The 18,385-nt window shown below is 33.1% G+C and overlaps 2 protein-coding genes across 2 annotated transcripts in view; one reads left to right on the forward strand and one right to left on the reverse strand.

Annotated features, from left to right (window-relative positions):
* Positions 1 to 1,933: 1,933 nt before the first annotated feature.
* The window catches only part of LOC132719019 (telomerase-binding protein EST1A-like), a 40,000-nt gene continuing 23,548 nt past the window's right edge, over positions 1,934 to 18,385 (reverse strand). Inside the window, exons 16-25 of the mRNA XM_060702757.1 lie at positions 18,176 to 18,315; positions 16,987 to 17,242; positions 15,484 to 15,581; positions 14,950 to 15,053; positions 13,830 to 14,015; positions 9,080 to 9,220; positions 8,328 to 8,478; positions 7,466 to 7,680; positions 6,105 to 6,186; positions 1,934 to 3,681 (exon numbers count right to left, since the gene is read on the reverse strand). Coding sequence (XP_060558740.1) covers positions 3,551 to 3,681; positions 6,105 to 6,186; positions 7,466 to 7,680; positions 8,328 to 8,478; positions 9,080 to 9,220; positions 13,830 to 14,015; positions 14,950 to 15,053; positions 15,484 to 15,581; positions 16,987 to 17,242; positions 18,176 to 18,315 — 1,504 coding nt within the window. The 3' untranslated portion in view covers positions 1,934 to 3,550. The remainder of the gene's footprint in view (positions 3,682 to 6,104; positions 6,187 to 7,465; positions 7,681 to 8,327; positions 8,479 to 9,079; positions 9,221 to 13,829; positions 14,016 to 14,949; positions 15,054 to 15,483; positions 15,582 to 16,986; positions 17,243 to 18,175; positions 18,316 to 18,385) is intronic.
* On the forward strand, positions 11,390 to 12,503 carry LOC132719119 (alpha-(1,3)-fucosyltransferase C-like). Its single transcript, XM_060702866.1, has one exon. It carries the CDS (start codon positions 11,506 to 11,508, stop codon positions 12,442 to 12,444), a length of 939 nt encoding a protein of 312 aa, XP_060558849.1. The 5' UTR covers positions 11,390 to 11,505; the 3' UTR covers positions 12,445 to 12,503.

Consider the following 18,385-nt stretch of genomic DNA (forward strand, 5'->3'; position numbering starts at 1 on the left):
TATGAAGACTAAGGGTCAAAGGAATCTTAAGTTATTGGGCTGACAAGCTTTTTGAAGTCAAGGCCCCTGTGACCTTGACCTTTGACCTAGTGACCTCAAAATCAATAGGGGTCATCTACTAATCATGACTAACCTCCATGCCAAATATGAAGACTAAGGGTCAAAGGAATCTTAAGTTATTGGGCGGACAAGCTTTTTGAAGTCAAGGCCCCTGTGACCTTGACCTTTGACCTAGTGACCTCAAAATCAATAGGGGTCATCTACTAATCATGACTAACCTCCATGCCAAATATGAAGACTAAGGGTCAAAGGAATCTTAAGTTATTGGGCGGACAAGAAAAAACCGCCGTCCGTCCGAAATGGAATAAGGGGCCATTTCTTTTGTTATTTTCTATTGTTTAATAGAGGGCCGATGGCCCCTTACTCTATTGTTACGGAATGAACTCTATTGTTCTCTTTTGTTCTGTTTACAGTTAGATGGCCCCCTATCTCTTTTCGGTAGTGCGGACAGCCGGACGGACGGACAAGCTGATTCCAGTATACCCCCCTTACAACTTTGTTGTACAGGGGGAAATAATTATGTCAATACAGTCTATAGCAAAAATAATAGTTTTTAGTTTATTTGATTACTATTTGAAACATTTTCAGATCTTTTTTACTTTTTCATGAAAATAAGTATATACCTGGAGATGTGCTTATCAGCTATAGTTTTGGAATTTAAATTCACATAAAACAAACATTTTTATAAAATATGCTTAGGTCAACAACTTTCTATTAGCATGAACTATCACATCAACCTAAAAAGCATTTTTTTTCTAAAGAATAAAACAAAAAAAAGACAAAAATATAAGCAGAAATTTCAGTTACAATTGAAGACCTCGGGATAACATTGTAAATCTACCAAATATGCACACAGAACTTAATAATATATAACTTGTGTAGATAATTCAAACTGTAACAAGAAAATGCAAAATTCTGAATTTAATCATTTGTAAAAAGTACACCTGTTCACCTGACAAAACACACAAAATTAAAGCCATTTTCAAACAAGGTCAATATACACTATTGCAAAGATCACTGCCAATAAAAATAAACTTTACCTAAATTTAACTAAACAAAGTCTATACATTTTATTTCATTCAAAAAGCACTATCTTTTACTCTATCTTTCAATAACAATTTTGACTAAAAAACCTCCGCCCTAACTTATAATAATCCCAATATATCAAGATTTTCTTTTATAAAACACACTTGCATCTTTCTCACATTGTTTCATAAAAAAATAAAATCACATTAAATATTACTTGTGAAAATATGACCATAAAGGTCAAGGTAATTTAGAGGTCAAGGTCAAATTACAATTTCATTAACAGGTAATTTTCATAGTGTCTACAATATCTTCAATTAGTAAAACATATAAAACGTTGACATCACATTTGATAAGTGTCAAACAAATGTAATAAATAATTTTACCTCATTTTCAAGAACAAATTTTGTGCACAATATACAGCATTTAAGTTAAATTTGAAGGGAACGCCATAACATGGCATTTATTTTGCCGATAAGGCATTAAATTTTATTTGCCAACTGTTGATACATAACAACATTCACAAAATCAAAATTACTACTCAAATCAGCAAATTCTGTGTTTCAAATACTAATTGGTGCTTGACAGTAAAGATAGCATATAAAACATGTTTAACTGACATTGGAAGTTTTCAAACACAACAAACTTACTAAACAAGTATAATGAATGAACCCTGAAGTGGCTTTTACAAAGCTAATCGTACTTCAGTCATGAAGGTTAATTTCTGAGCAATATCTCTTGACATTCCATTAGTTAGCCTGGAAGCTCTCTCACTAGACAGAATGTAAGTCCCTGGTTGAATCAAACGGAAACCCAAAGTTGCAAGAAACAAATGATATGAAGCAAGCAACCTTAAATACTCAGCTTTTGGGATCATGTAAACATCAATTAATAATTGAAAGTACTATAAGAAACAGTGGCACTGAAATACAGTCCTGGCAAACTTGTCTAAATCAAATAAATTTCGAGGACTGTAAAAGTTAGTTGGTTCTTCACTCTCTCTCTGTAATAAAATTTGAAATTTTTACCTGCACACAAACTTGCAAAGAATCACAGTTTATTCAATAACAATACATTTCTAATACTTTAACCAACCTTTGGCCATAAAATAAACTTGCATTAACAATTTCAATGATGACTGCAAATTACAACAAGAACAAATATTACTTATCAATAAAATCTGAAACTATTTCAAACAAAATGACTTGGAAACTCTTTCATGCTTATATTATCTCTTATCAGTCTCTTAAAACCTGCCAAAAATTGTACTGCGAGGATGCAAAAAAAAGTTGCACTTAACTATAAACCTGTTGGAACTAAATAATAATAGAAGCTGGACTAGTCACATGTTATACGTATAACATTAAAGTTTTTTAGGTTAAGTGTTAAATGAGTAATAAACATAGTACCCATCAAAGCAAGAGCAATAGACTTTTTCATATAGACATATTTTTAACGTAGTCTTACTGCAAAGCTTTCCCGACAAAAAATTTCTAAAATCGGCCAATATCGTAATAAATCGGTCATTTGTGGAACAATATTTTTCACAAAAATCCTCAGTATTCAATAATCTTTAACTGTTTATTACCAGAATTTAGTATACAGCGATAAAGGATGAATGATTGTAAATAATCTTACGCCAAAGATTTTGAAAAAATAACATTCCGGAAATAAATGATTTGCTACGATATTGAACGATGTTAAAATAAACACAAAGCTGGTCAGATTTCACTTGTGACAATATAAAAAAGTTCACAGAACTAGAGGCACACACATGTATTAGTTTTCTATAATTAAAGGCTATATATTTCTTTTGCTTGGTAATTTCGTGCACCGTATCACTTATAAAAGAAAATCTTAATAACATCATAAATTGAAATTATGCTTAAACTGTTTCTGCCTTGTTTGTGCCTAAGACACTGTTGAAAAATACTGAACATCAGAAAATAGATAAAGTATACAATGTATTTGATTAAAAGATAAAATTAATTATTTATTAAAAGATGCAATTAGGGTAATCAAGTATGATTAAAAGTTTGTTTTAAAAGCAAATTTCTTTTTCATCTGTTTCCAGCGCAACCTTTAACACATATTATATTAACCCCATCATTTCCATATAAACATATCACATATTTTTTTCTGTCTGTCATGTAATAAATACAAAAGAAATAGTCTTACAAAGAGCAAATCAGTATCAATCGATCTTCCTCTAACAGAACAATTTATTAATTTTCTCACGCTCAAAAACCTTCATTTTCATGCAAACTTTTCTATGTCTCAATAGTTCTATAAATAGTAACATCAAGCAGAAGAAGTTTTTCACAGATCTCCAAGAATCATCACAGTATCAATCTGTTTTCCTTCTGTTGAGAGTACACACACAAAGGGGAATAACTCTATTGGAATATCAGCTCACAAGGGAGGCTGGGTAGAAAGTGGCCATATTGTTTCATGGTTATAAGAATCATGTGGCGGAGCTCCACTTCATAAAGGCTGGTAAATCTTTTACGGGCACATTATGCGTGTGAGCTTTCAGTCGCAGGTTGCGGTCCTCGGTGAGCAACACAACTTCCCTGTGAAGGCGTACTGGAGCATCTGAAACATAAACTTCATGGTCATTTCTCACCAGTATTTCATTATTGACAGGATGCAGTGAAAAAGCTAATGAGTGACTAACAAAATGCCTCAGTGAATCAATACAGCTTACAGCAACTTAGCAAAAGCCTCCTGGAATAAATCTTGAGACTTATTGCTGCATGCAACTTCTTATAAAACCCTGTATTGTAAAGGACAACATTAAATAAACATGCCTAATATTTTTCTTTGTTTTTTTTTCTTCCATATTACATACATGCTTATTAAAGGGTATAAATCTATATCTTATGAGATATTAATAAAATTTATCAACAGTAAAATTATATTGGTTCCATTATTATATGGTTGATTCCTGAAAAAGTTGTAACATAGAATGTCTCTGTTATTTAACACACATTAAATTCTATAACGTAAATAGAATAAAATGTTCCAGAACAAAATATCATTTTGCTATTTTAAGTAAGGTTTTATCCATTTAGCAATGATTTTGTGCATGTGCCATTCACTTTTAAGGCAATAAATTACCATATTTATTTCATACAAGCATTTTGGAAACTTTTGTTAAAATTCAATCAATAATTTTTGCATCAGATATATAGCTTTATACACTTTATAGAAATGACATTCAGATACTTTTGTAATTACCAGTTATGAGGTTACACTGAAAAGGCCATATGCACTCAACTACTGTAAAATCATTATTATTCGTGGGGCACGAATTTTCGTGGTTTTCGTGGGTAGGTAAATCCACGAATTTAAGATCCGACGAACTTTTATCCCAACAAATACTTCTTACACTGTCTCTGTTATATATATTACAAACATGCGTCGGCTCTTTTCCGGCTGATATTTCGTGAAATGTACAGACAGATAACCAGGTTAGTGACATCAGGGCTGCAGATAACATGCGTATTTGCGTAATTACCCAATTAAAATGTCAAAAAAAGCAATAGAAATAATAACTAAGGGTAAGAAAAAGTAAATAAATTCTTATTTATGCAAACTACATTGGAACTTGTGGGTAAAGACATAAGTTATACTTAATGCTGTACATCAGGCAGATCTTACTGTTTCAGACTGTTTTAACCTTTAAATCATATCAGGCAGCTTGGAAATCTCCTAGGCCAATAAACCATAAAGCATAGTAGTAAGTAGCTTTTTTAATACCATACAAAACCTACAACAGTCTACAATGAAGGTCAGAAATTTTGGGTAAAATACATGAACATTTGCTTAAAACCCAAATTTGTTAGAGTGGGTAGGGTAAAAAATACAGAAATAACTCTAAGAAAATATAAAAAAACCCAATAGATCACAAAACAAGGGGTAATCACCCAATATACACAAAATGTTATCTGTAGCCCTGTGACATATTAAATCCGTTTACAATATTTAAGAAACGTGAAAGAAAACTAGATTATATGTGCTCAATTTACTGTCACAAATGTCGCATATACATACTTGATCGTTGTAGTCTACTAGGACTTGATTGTGTTAACAAGAATACTTGACATAATCAAGTTAATATGGGAACCCAGGCAGTGCAATAATTAGCGCTAATAAAAATTGTCAGTTTGCTCTTATTAATTTAAAAAAAAGTCTTTGATATTAATGTCGTAAGTACACAAAACTATAGAAAATACGATTGCTAAAACAGATTTATATTACTTTCTTTCGTTGTTTTTAAATGATCCAGTTTATATGAATTTTAATCAGTATTTGTGCGATTGCTATTTGTAAACATCAAAGACACCATCGACTTTTACAAGATCCACATAAACTTACTGAGAATAATTTATATGCATGTAAATTTACACAGTCGCTGTGACGTTGCGTGTAGTTACTGTCAAATATGTTAAGTGTAAACTTTTAAACTCGCTGGTTAAAATGTGCCAGGTGTTGTATAAATTATGCAATGTTTACATCGGCGAATTACAGGGGCAGTGTGTGCAATGGAGGTGCATATCATGTCACAAAAATGTGTTAATTGCAGTTAATTAATGGCAGTAACTGTGCAGTATTAGAGTTATACCCAGAGGCAAGGATTTAATTAATTGACAACTGCTATGTGACAAGTAAAGATATGTACATGTTGTAAGTAAAAATGGTCGGCGATTAAGATTACTTTGCATTAGGTTACTGATTTTTTTTTTTTACAAGAAAACGAAAATCCACGAATTTAAGAACCCACGAAAATGCCCGTTTTGATAAAACCACGAACTTTCATGCCCCTTATATAAGTGAATTTGCAGTATCCAATATAGAATTTATTGGAAACCAATGAGTTCACCAAAGGAAATATAATATTGGTCAGTGTTTGTTGGATCTTAAATTTGTGACTTGACATATCCACCAAAGCCATGAAAATGAGTGCACAACAAATAATAATAATGATTTTACAGTATAACATGAAGGCAGCTCACCTTTATCTTTGGGCATGTAATCCCTGGCTATATCTTTACAGTAATAGGTACAGCAGGATAATATGAGATCATCATTGTTTCCCTGTAAATATATCATAATATAGTGGCAGATACCATATTTCATTCAATCAGACACACAAATTTGTTCCGATGACATTTAAACTTGAATAAACATTGCTTTCACATTTAAATTTCTAATTATGAAATAAGTTATTATTTTGAGTGTGCTGTTGTAGAATAAGACATGGTTCAAGTTCCAACGGGAGACAGACAAAACCCCACCAGTTAAAACCCCACCACTCAAAATTTTATAGAGTGGACAAAACCCCACCACTAAATTTTATAGAGTGGACAAAACCCCACCAATAAATTTTACAGAGTGGACAAAACCCCACCACTTCACATCCAAATCCCTAAAGAACAAAACATGATAATTATAGCATATAGCATTTATTTCAATAGCAATATAATACAATGAATGAGATTATACAAACAATTTACAAACTGTTAAATCAACATCAAAGAGTTGTCATTTATTTGAGACTGTGCCACATTTATGACCTTGGATTATCCATTATTATTAGTTTCTTCAAATTCATTTCTTCAATTTATTTATATAAAAAATAAACTACTTACTATTAATCAAGAATATAGCACATTTCATTAATTAATGATTAAAAATAGCACATTTCTAGCTTATTCAGTTGAGTCTATTTTCCTTCATTGTACTTAGTTTAAGCGGATACAGTGGCCAATAGCCTGAAGAAACTCAGGTACAGTTTTCTCCTTATTGATGTTTTGTTCACACATTCTTTTGAGTTTCTGCTGATGCAAAATTGTTTGTTTTTTAACATGTTTACAAGAAAGTTTTGTCCACTCTATAAAACTGAAGTGGTGGGGTTTTGTCCACTCTGTAAAATTTAGTGGTGGGGTTTTGTCCACTCTATAAAATTTAGTGATGGGGTTTTGTCCACTCTATAAAATTTTGAGTGGTGGGGTTTTAACTGATGGGGTTTTGTCCTACATTCAGTTCCAACAAGTAGTGTTATACAATCGTGAAGACTGGTAAGCCAAAATGATTAAATACATTGAAGCTTTTGAATGATACACCGAAGCATTATATATATATATATTTCCATTCTAACTTGCTAATTGAGAGAAAATTGACAAAAATATTTTGAACTAAATTAATTATTGTGCTCTCCTTGATTTACCAGATAAATAAATGCTACTCTAAGACTGAGATTTTAACAATAACACAAGACACTCCCTAACTGCATAGGCTTAGCACCATAAATAATGATGATGCTCCATAATAGTAAAACAGCAAAAGCATCATTTCTTACATCAGAGCTACTTACACTAGAATCAGTTTCCTCACTACGGAATGATATGGTTTCCATGACAGTGCCTTTTGAAGTTAGCGCTTTCAGGTGGGAATTTTTCTTTTCAAATTCTTTCTCCAGCATTTCTATAGTGTTAGCAGCACGATGTTTAACTTTGTTCGCATGATCTTCATTATCATACTGGCCTTTCATCCTCTGACCCTGAGCTAGGCCGTCTAGTTCGTTGATGACTGAAATATATAAACATTACCTTTATTTGACAGAAGAATAGTGTTTAGGCAGTATCTAAATCAATAGCGAGCTTTTCATTGTCATTTGGATGAGACTGTGAAATTACAGCCATACATTGGTTAGTTATCAAAACTAAGGTTTTAGTTAACAGTAAGGCATTACACAGTCTTAAGTTTTGTACAAAACACTTAACAGTCATATTTTTTTGAATGAGTATGAATAACAACTGTCTTGCACAAAATTTCTCAAAATCATGATTGTTTGCAAAAATGCAATAACTTTGTGTAGTCAAATGCAGGTGTATTATTCTTATACAGGTATTCATTCACACCATTCAATAAAATAAAATAGAAGTACATGTATTCAAAATTTTAGACTAACATATAAAACTTCAGATTACAAATTTATTCAGGATAATTACATGTATATGCGAATATTAATGAAAATTATCTACAGTGAATAAAACCAGTTCTAGAGTTTTTTAAGACAGAAACCAGAGCTGGTTCACATTTCTCACAACAAAGCCAAGGAGCTACAGTTACAATTTATAATACTGTATCAACTTGTTAATGATCAAACTGGCAACTACCAGCATATGATGTGGATACTTCACCAGTATATCACATTGCAGCATTAAACGACTTACCAACAAGAGGTATAACTATGGTGTACTGTCTGTCTGAGATGAGTTTGTTGATACTAGGTAGATGGTCAATGAAGCAATTTGTATCAGGAATGAGGAATATTGGACGAATTTCTATCTCTATACAGCTGTGACGATTTGTCTCTATCACTTTCTATAAAAATATTTATATCAATATATATACAGGATAATGAATTTCTTTGTTAATGTGGAAAATTGAAATATCTTTCACATACTGAACACCAAATGCAATATTTTCAAAAGTGACATAGTCACAAGTAAAAATATGACAGCTGGGCCTGTATTCATAAAGTTTCTAAGAGAAAAAAATCCTTGACTGAATAAATCCTGTGGTTAAAAATATATTCCTTTAATTTTGAAGTCAAAACACCCATAAGTAACTCCTTAGGTAAAAATTTCCTAAAGTAAAATACAATATGAAATTCCATTAGAGTTTGAAATTATTTGACCCAAAACCTTTCTTTGAAACACAAATGACATTAATGGGACATAACATGTATTTAGACAAAAACGCAAGCAAGAAATTTGTTACATGTACTTAATTGTATGTTTATTTGTTTTTGTTTTTTTTAATTTTTTACACTGATTTCAACATATTTTGGTCATATCTCAGAGGTTTGTCCATGTGACAGGCTTTCCTGGATAACTGACCAGTAATAACCAATATCTCCTCCAAAAGCTGGACAACTTCATTTAGAAATTCAGGAGGTTCAGGGTTTAGCCATTATCTTTACCTTTCTATGTTCATGTAATCTTTTCTTTTCTTCCATTCTCTTTTCCAGCTCTTCTTTCCTTGCCTTTAGATGTTGTACATGCTGATCACCTGCCTCCTCCATATGTATAATCTCTTCATCCTCTATAACAACATCTTCTTCCTGCAAGGGGAGGTAATTTTTTGTGTAAAACTAAAGGTGAAATACTGTATATACGGGGAGGTAATTCTTTGTGTAAAATAAAAAGTAAAATATTATATAAGGGGAATAATGAAAAAATTAAAAGGGGTAATGCTTGTGGATAAAGGGGGAGTAAGGAAATAAAAAGGGTGGAAGTAACAGTATAAAAAGGGGGTAAATGTATAAAGGGAGGAAATCATTTTAAAAAATTGGGGGGAAATCACTGTATAAAAGATTTAATGACTGTATATAGGGGGGTATGCATGAAATAAAGATGGTAATCATGTATAAAGGGTGTAATGATTTTTAAAAAGGGGGGTAATATTTATTAAGGGAAAAACCCCTCATAAAGGAGAAGAAACCAGCCATTTATTCTAAAATTTAGCAATTTTTCTAAATCTTTCACAATAAATTAAAGAACATTTAATTTTTGAAATTTTTTTTATTTTTTTAATGTCATTGTTATTCATTAATTTAAAAAATGAAAAACATAAAACTGAAAAAAATCAAATTGTTTCTTTTTTTAAACTTTTTAAAAAACTTTTAAATTTTTTTTCTTTATTTTTTATTTTATACTCCACAGTGTTAAGCACACATTATATAACTATTAAATTTTGCCAACTACATATAATTAGGCTGGCTATGTAATGTTGAATGCCAGAATAATGTTATTTTAGAGATTACACTGTCCTTATCCCAATCATTTTGAATACTACACAAAATCAAAAGTAAGTTTCATATGTGTAAATTCAATCTGGTTATATTGAGTACAAAATGTAATATGTAATTATATTCTTCATACAAATAGTAAATACTGAAAGATAACAATTTTATTTTACAACTACAAATTGCCTTTGGCATAGAAGGTATCTACAATTAATTTCATAATTACTTTTTTGTCTGTTTCACAAATGCCCTGGGGGATGAAAAAATTAAATTAAACTATATTTGAAGATATGACAACATAAAATTGACAAAAGTTCATTAAAAAATAATTGACCTTGGTCAAAAAGCTATTATATACAAACTTTCAAGATCGAGTATTTGTTTCACAAATCATTTCTTTTTATTAACTTGGATGACCTGAAGCAAATCTTCATAAAAACGTCTATTTTTATTAAATAAATGTAATAATATTATGCCAACATGTATTATGTATGCTTTCTTATGTAAAATACCTTGTGGCTCTTATCACAGAAAAAAAAATATGCAAAGGAAAATTTGTTTTCTATAAATGGAAGACTTTTGTTTGGAATATTTATCTTAACAAGTGTATGTATTTATTTATATGAAGAAAACAAATTGACAAGGACTCTAAATCAAAACTGGAAATTTTGTATGCATTTAAAACCCTGGAAATTTGTGGCTTAGCAATGACCAAGTGGTTAATCTATTAAGAATTAAACCTGGAGATTTTGATTTTTACGCTGATATGTTTCCATCAAGAACCACTAAGAAAGAGACCTCAAGGATTCTAAACAAGCTTTACCCGTTGTTTGTTATAATGGCAAGTGTTTTGTATATGTAAAATCAACATTTACAAAACAACGATCTGTACATTTAATCACAACCTACAAAAGTCCAAAAAACACAAAAACTGGAAAAATATTGTATGTAGACCCTGTGGGATGGAGGTAAATTTTCCAATTTTTTTCTTTACTGATATATCTTTCTGTTCACTTACCACTTAGAAACTTAGCGTATGATCAGTGATTTTTCACCTTGTATAACAAAGGCCTATAAAAGGCCTCTTTCCAATGGAAATTTTCTTTAAAATCATGCAGTTCATTCATGTTTTTTAACTCCTGAAAAGCAATTTTAGCAATATTCTTCCCAAAATCAAGAGGATAAGGCCAATTCCCAATAAAGAAACTTGTGGCAAGAAGGTATAACTTTCTTTAGTTTTCTTTACTGGTATATTTTTTACTACACTGACCACATAGAAACGTTTACTGGTATTATCCCCACTAAGAAGTTTTCTTTTATTGTGTAACTTGTGGTATAACTTTCTTTAGTTTTCTTTACTGGTATATTTTTTACTACACTGACCACATAGAAACATTTACTGGTATTACATTGTATCCCCAGTAACAATTATTCTTATTTTGTGTAACAGGTTATATAACTTTCTTAAGTTTTCTTTACAGGTATAACTATCATTATAAGTAATTACGACTTAGAACATTAGTGTATAGTATGATTTATTCAAATATCCATTCTGCTTCATTTTTAATACATGAAAATAACTTTATCTTTCAGGTTTAAGAATGAATGCTAAATCAGTAGATATGAGTTTATGTGAATATAAACAATGCACAATAAACTTTATAGACAATGCACAGCAAAGAAAGGATTTTTTCTCCACAGCAGATGCAGTATTATTCCAAGGCGGGCGACTCATAAACAAGCCTCCAATACGTTGTCATGCCAACCAGGTCTACGTATTCACATCTATAGAATCCCCTATTCATCTCATGTTTTCATATGGCGGAAAGAGATGGTACAATACTATAAACTGGACGATGACATACAGACTGGATTCCGATATATTGTATAAATACGGTTCTTTGAAATTAAAAAATTTGACCGATATCCCAAAAGAAAAAAATTACGAACAAATATTCAAAGAAAAGACAAAAGAGGTGGCATGGTTAGTCAGTGATTGTCCGACAGAAGGCAAACGAGAAAAATATGTCAATATTTTACAGAAGTACATGAAAGTGGACATATACGGTCGATGCGGCCCTTTTAAGAACTGTACAAAAGAAGAAGGAACAAAGTGCCTTCAAAAGATCGGAAAAGACTATAAGTTTTATTTATCATTTGAAAATTCTGTATGCAAAGATTACATGACAGAGAAAGTTTTTGGCTGGTTCCAAAGGGATATAATCACTGTAGTGAGGGGAGCCAGGAATTACGACAAGCTACTTCCGAAAAACACTTATATAGATACTCATAAGTTTACATCTGTCAAAGATCTGGCTGAATATTTAAAGAAATTAAGTAAAAATAAAGAGGAATATATAAAATATTTACGAGAAAAAGATAAATACGAGACGGAATCTTTACGTACCCAGGTACAGAGAGCTTATTGCGATTTATGTAAAAGACTTCATCATATTGAAGATTATAAGCGAACGTATCAAAATATTGATCAATGGTGGTTAACAGATTCTTGTCAAAGAACACCTACTGATATACATTAAAGCTTAAATCACATTAGTTCTTTTTATATCTTATTTTGACAGACAACCAATGGGGTTCATGAGATTGAAGAAATAAATCTTTCAAACCTATTAGAAGAGCAGAGCATAATTTTAAAAGGTTCTTTATTTGAAAAAAAAACCAACAAAAAACAACTTTTAACTCGTGTTAACTTTAGAGTAAAGCTTTATAAAAATGCTTAAATATTACATCTTTTTTCTTCTTCTTTAAATATCATTAACACACACAATGTCATATGGCAACTTTCTTGCTTTAATGGTGGAGGAAGAATAAAAGGAGCCCCCCCCCCCCACACAACAAATCCCTGGTTTGTTCATTATTTTAGGCACAAACTATTACCTTCACCTGCAACACCATAACTATCGCACATAAAAGAATACAGAGTTCAATTTTTGGGTCTGAACTCACATTGGTCCAAAATCAATATTTTAACTAGAGGATGCTTTTGTAAAAAAGCGCATGTCTCCCCCACTGCTGAGAATAACTGTGAATGGAAACAGGAATGGAACTGGAGAAATCCGGAAATGAGAAAATGACCAATGGTCACTGTGACCTTAACCTTTGACCTACTGACCCCATAAACAAGAGGGATCATCTGCTCAATAAGACCAATCATCCTATGAAGTTTGAGGGTTGTAGGTCTAAAGGAACTCTAGTTATCATCCGGAAAGGAGAAATTAACCAATGGTCGCTGTGACCTTGACCTTTGACCTACTGACCATTAAAACAATAGGGATCATTTGATTAATAAGACCAATCATCCTATGAAGTTTGAGGGTTGTAGGTCAAAAGGAACTCTAGTTATCATCCGGAAATGAGAAATTGACCAACGGTCACTGTGACCTTGACCTTTGACCTACTGACCCCAAAAACAATAGGGATCATCTGCTCTATAAGACCAATCATCCTATGAAGTTTGAGGGCTGTAGGTCAAAAGGAACTCTAGTTATCATCCGGAAACGAGAAATTGACCAACGGTCACTGTGACCTTGACCTTTGAACTACTGACCCCAAAAACAATAGGGATCATCTGCTCAATAAGACCAATCATCCTATGAAGTTTGAGGTCTGTAGGTCTAAAGGAACTCTAGTTATCATCCGGAAACGAGAAATTGACCAACGGTCAGTGTGACCTTGACCTTTGACCTACTGACCCCAAAAACAATAGGGATCATCAGCTCTATAAGACCAATCATCCTATGAAGTTTGAGGGCTGTAGGTCAAAAGGAACTCTAGTTATCGTCCGGAAACGAAGAATGGACGGACTGACGGACGGACGGACGGACTGACGGACGGACAGGGCAAAAACAATATGTCTCCCCCCGAGGTGGGGGAGACATAATTATGAAGATATAAATTATCAAACCTCTGACAATTCAGCCTCATCTTGATCGTCCCCTCGAGGCTCGTCATTCTCGTAGCCATCAGATGGCGCCACACTGTAATACTTCTTTGTCTCAGCACTGTATGCTAACATTGGAGGCTCCACTCCACATAGGTACTCTCCAAACACACGCAACTTCTCTACTCGCAGACAATCTCTGGCCATGTCCTGCATAACAAAAGCATTTAATTAGATTGACAGAAGTTTGTTTTACTGTAAATTCATTCATCCTCAATCTAATGCAAGGATATTGAAATAAGTATTCAATTCATGAATATATGAAGTTACTAAAATGCTTTTTTTTGTTTTGGATGGGTTTTATTTATGTAGCACCAACACAGTATAGGTCAGATGGCGACTTCCAGCTTTACTAGTGGAGGAAAACTTCAGGTGCCCTACCTTGCATTATTTCAGGCAAAAATAGGCACTTGAGTCGAAGACAGCCAGCTGTATAGCTAGGGATAAATAAAAGCCAAACACTTGAGCAACTTTTCAAAGAGAGCGCATACTTGGTTATCTAATGAAGTAAATTACAATTTAAACAGATTTCTTTACATCTTAGAAACTACCCTGGTTTACATGTATCTTTTAGAGAAGATACAGACTGACAAATGCTGCAATATATATGTAACAGTAACACATCATGAAAATTGTTAGTTTTGTACCCTGTTAATGTTTATTCATTAGGCTTTTTTTTTTTAGCCTGAGCAAGAAAAATAAGACCTCATAATCTCAAGATTACATATATGACAATGACAATGGTTCAAACAAGTTGGTAACAAAACTACAAACCTATAATACCTAGAAAATGGACTGTAGAAATTCATGATGTCATGTTATTTTACCCTTTAAATACCATTTAAATATTTTAAATGGACTTGTCCATCTTTCAATCTGGACAAACCCATTCATCATTTTTAGGGAAAATAACAAGATTTCTACTGACTGAATAACAAACATTGCAGACCATGATCAGATGGCACCAATGTGCAGACTGATCTTGGTCTGCACTTGTCACAATTAAAGATTAATATGTGGCCAGCAGGCAAATGATTAATCAAATAAAGCACATATCTATATATTTATACATAGAGTAATTTACCTTGTCAACAGTGTCCTCCACAAACGTGCTGGTGAGGGGTGTTGTTAACAGTGGCACAAATCCAGACATCATTATATCCTCTGATAAAATCACTGCTTCCAGTCCTATATAAAATATAAACACTGTGAACATACAGATTCTGTGTGATGGCATAGCCACGTGGTTAACATGTCGGACTAGTAATCTAAGGATTACTAGCTGAGTGGGTTCAAGGGGGCAAGCCGTTGTTTCCTTGGGCAAGAAACTTTACATTCATTGCTTAGTACTGGTGGGTTCCAGAATGGATTTTAGAGGGTTTCAATAAGCTTATAGCTTTCAACACAATAAGACTTAAATAAATTAGTATAAACTAACATACAGATACCGTGAGTGATAATTGTGATAATAAACAGGTTTAAGTCAAAAGACCAGAATCAGAAACAACCATGGGTCAAAGATTATAAAGAATTTTTCTATGCTCAAACTAAGATCTCAGACACAATGGCCACTGAAAATCCTGAGATTCTACAAGAAGTTATGGGCAGTTTGGCTTACCTTCACTTTTTTCTGTATAAAACTTGATTATAGATGTGTCCATCTCTTTCAATATATTGCACAAGGTTGATGTACACACCCAGACATCTATATCAGGCCTGCAAATACAGAAATAAAATATCAGGTGTATTATGTGAATTGTCTTACCTGCTTAATTAATATTAAGTAAAGCAAGATATGTTTGTAAAACATGTATGCCCCCTATCAGCAGCCAATTAGTCATGTGATAAGGTTATTATGCATGACTTCTGACCCAGTGATCAAACAATTAATAAGTTATCAAGTATCTACTGGTCATGACCTTGACCTTTGACCCCTTAACCCCAAAATCAATAGGGGTCATCTGCTTGTTATGACCAATCACCATACCAAGTTTGAAGTTCCTAGGCCTGAGGGTTCTTTAGTTATTGATCGGAAACTGTTTTTACCTAAGAGGTCAATGTGACCTTGACTTTTGACCCCTTGACCCCAAAATCAATAGGGGTCATCTACTGATCATGACCAATCACCATATCAAGTTTGAAGTCCCTAGGCCTAAGGATTCTTTTGTTATTGATCAGAAACCTTTTTTACCTAAGAGGTCAATGTGACCTTGACCTTTGACCCCTTGACCCCAAAATCAATAGGGGTCATCTACTGATCATGACCAATCACCATATCAAGTTTGAAGTCCCTAGGCCTAAGGGTTCTTTCGTTATTGATCGGAAACCGTTTTTTACCTACAAGGTCAATGTGACCTTGACCTTTGACCCCTTAACCCCAAAATCAATAGGGGTCATCTACTGGTCATAACCAATCACCATACCAAGTTTGAAGTTCCTAGGCCTAAGGGCTCTTTTGTTATTGATCGGAAACCGTTTTTATCCAAGAGGTCAATGTGACCTTGACCTTTGACCCCAAAATCCATAGGAGTCATTTACTGATCATGACCAATCACCATACCAAGTTTGAAGTTCCTAGGCCTAAGGGTTCTTTAGTTATCACTCGGAAACCATTTGGTCTATGGACCGACAAGTGCAAAGCAATATACCCCCTTTTCTTCAAAATGGGGGCATAATAAATTTCAGCCTTACTAATTGAAGGAGCAACTGCAATAATGTTTATATGCCCTGCATGAATATACTTAATAAACATCAACTGAAAAGTGTGGCATGGCTGAGTAGTTAATGTGTCAAATATGTAATCTGAGTATCTCTAGCCTTGTGGGTTCAAACACCCATCAGGGATAAGACATTCTTCCTTTGAGAAAGAAACTTAACACTCATGGCTCAGTACTGGTTGTTTACTAGAACAGATTGGAGAGAATTCTTATAAGCTTATAGCTTCCTACACAATCAAACTAATAAACAAAATCAAGAAAATGATTCTCGAAAAAATATAACAAGATAATTGACATTTTATGCCCTGCATAAATATTAGAAGTGATAATCATTTTCTTCAATAAACAGAATGATGACGAAAAAAGTTTTTAATGTTCAGTATATTTCAAATTGGATATCTTACCCAAGGGCTGGATCCCTGACTTGTGGAGGGGGGTTCCATAGATCTGCATGGCAAATCATCCAATTAGTCCAAACCTTGATGCCAGGAATCAGTTCTTCCAGTTCTCGACTGAACATCCGGCCAGGGTAGTCACTAGACTTGGTGTGCACCGCTAACAACTGGGCACATCTCTGGACTAGAATACCAAACATATCCAACCCCATTTGTACAGAATGTTGTTGTAACAGAGATCTACATGTTGATTCTAGTGACTCATCTAAAAGAAACGAAAAACATGTCTGTCCCCTAAGCAATCTTTGTACTGAAGTTTTATGAGACAGAAAGTTTCTCTGCACTTAAAAAGACCTGTACAGCTTCCTTGTATGAAAGGACTTGCCACTTTCCAGAAATTTTACTTACCCGGGTTTTCATTTTATCTGAGAAAACAGATGTGTCAAGGAAAATAACCAATTTGGCGAAGGGTCAAGTGTTGACATTTTAATATAGAGGCTGTAAATAGAAACCCATTTGAACAGCATTTTAACTGATGATATGGATCCCCAATCTTTTAAATGTTAATGTATAAATGGTGGAAATAAAAATTTTTTAATTTTTGGGGTTAAGGGGCCCCCTTCCACAAAAAGGTTTAATAAAAAAAAGTGTTAAATTTTTTCATTTCCCCTTTTAATTTTTATGTAAAAGTCTAAATTTTTAAAACTTATTGCTTACAGTAAGGGCTTTCAATACCTATACCTTCAATAATCTGGTATACTATATATCAATTTAATATAAGTTGATTGTAAAACAGGTTTTACAACTTAAAGAAATAACCCTGAACCCTGCATTTTATGTGACCAAGCTGGATTGAAAGAGAATTTTGTTTGTTTGTTTGTTTCATTTTACGCCTTTTTCCAACAGTATTTCATTCATATAGGCGGGTAGTTTCCTACCATTGTTCCTGGAGAGTTACACCAGTACTAGACTACCTTCCTCCGCGCTAAACTACCAAAGCATCTCCCGGGGATCGAACCCACGCCAGAGAGGTAACTGGATTAGAAGTCATCGACTCTAACCCCTCGACCACGGAGGCGGCTGAAAAAGAATTTAAGTTTCTTTTCAATGCTGAATATAAAGGAAGGGGACAAGTAGAACAAAACCCATTAAGGCTCATAAGTGTAAAAAAAACTCAATAATATAGCCTGTAATTTACCTTTTAAAGCTGTGTTTTCTATAGCAAACATATTTATTGCCATCAGTTGTAGAAGACGCTGTGGTCCTATTGCATTCACTTTGAGTAGTGCTTTAAACTCATGTAACATTTGACCACAACTGTCAGGAAATATCTCCATTCTGCAAAATATATGATTAATTCTTTATATCATTTTTTCTTCTATCACTTCTCTTATACTGTCAGTTTATT

The sequence above is a fragment of the Ruditapes philippinarum genome, unplaced genomic scaffold, assembly GCF_026571515.1.
Source record: "Ruditapes philippinarum isolate M1 unplaced genomic scaffold, ASM2657151v2 ctg1648_1_1_1_1, whole genome shotgun sequence".
NCBI lineage: Eukaryota > Metazoa > Mollusca > Bivalvia > Venerida > Veneridae > Ruditapes > Ruditapes philippinarum.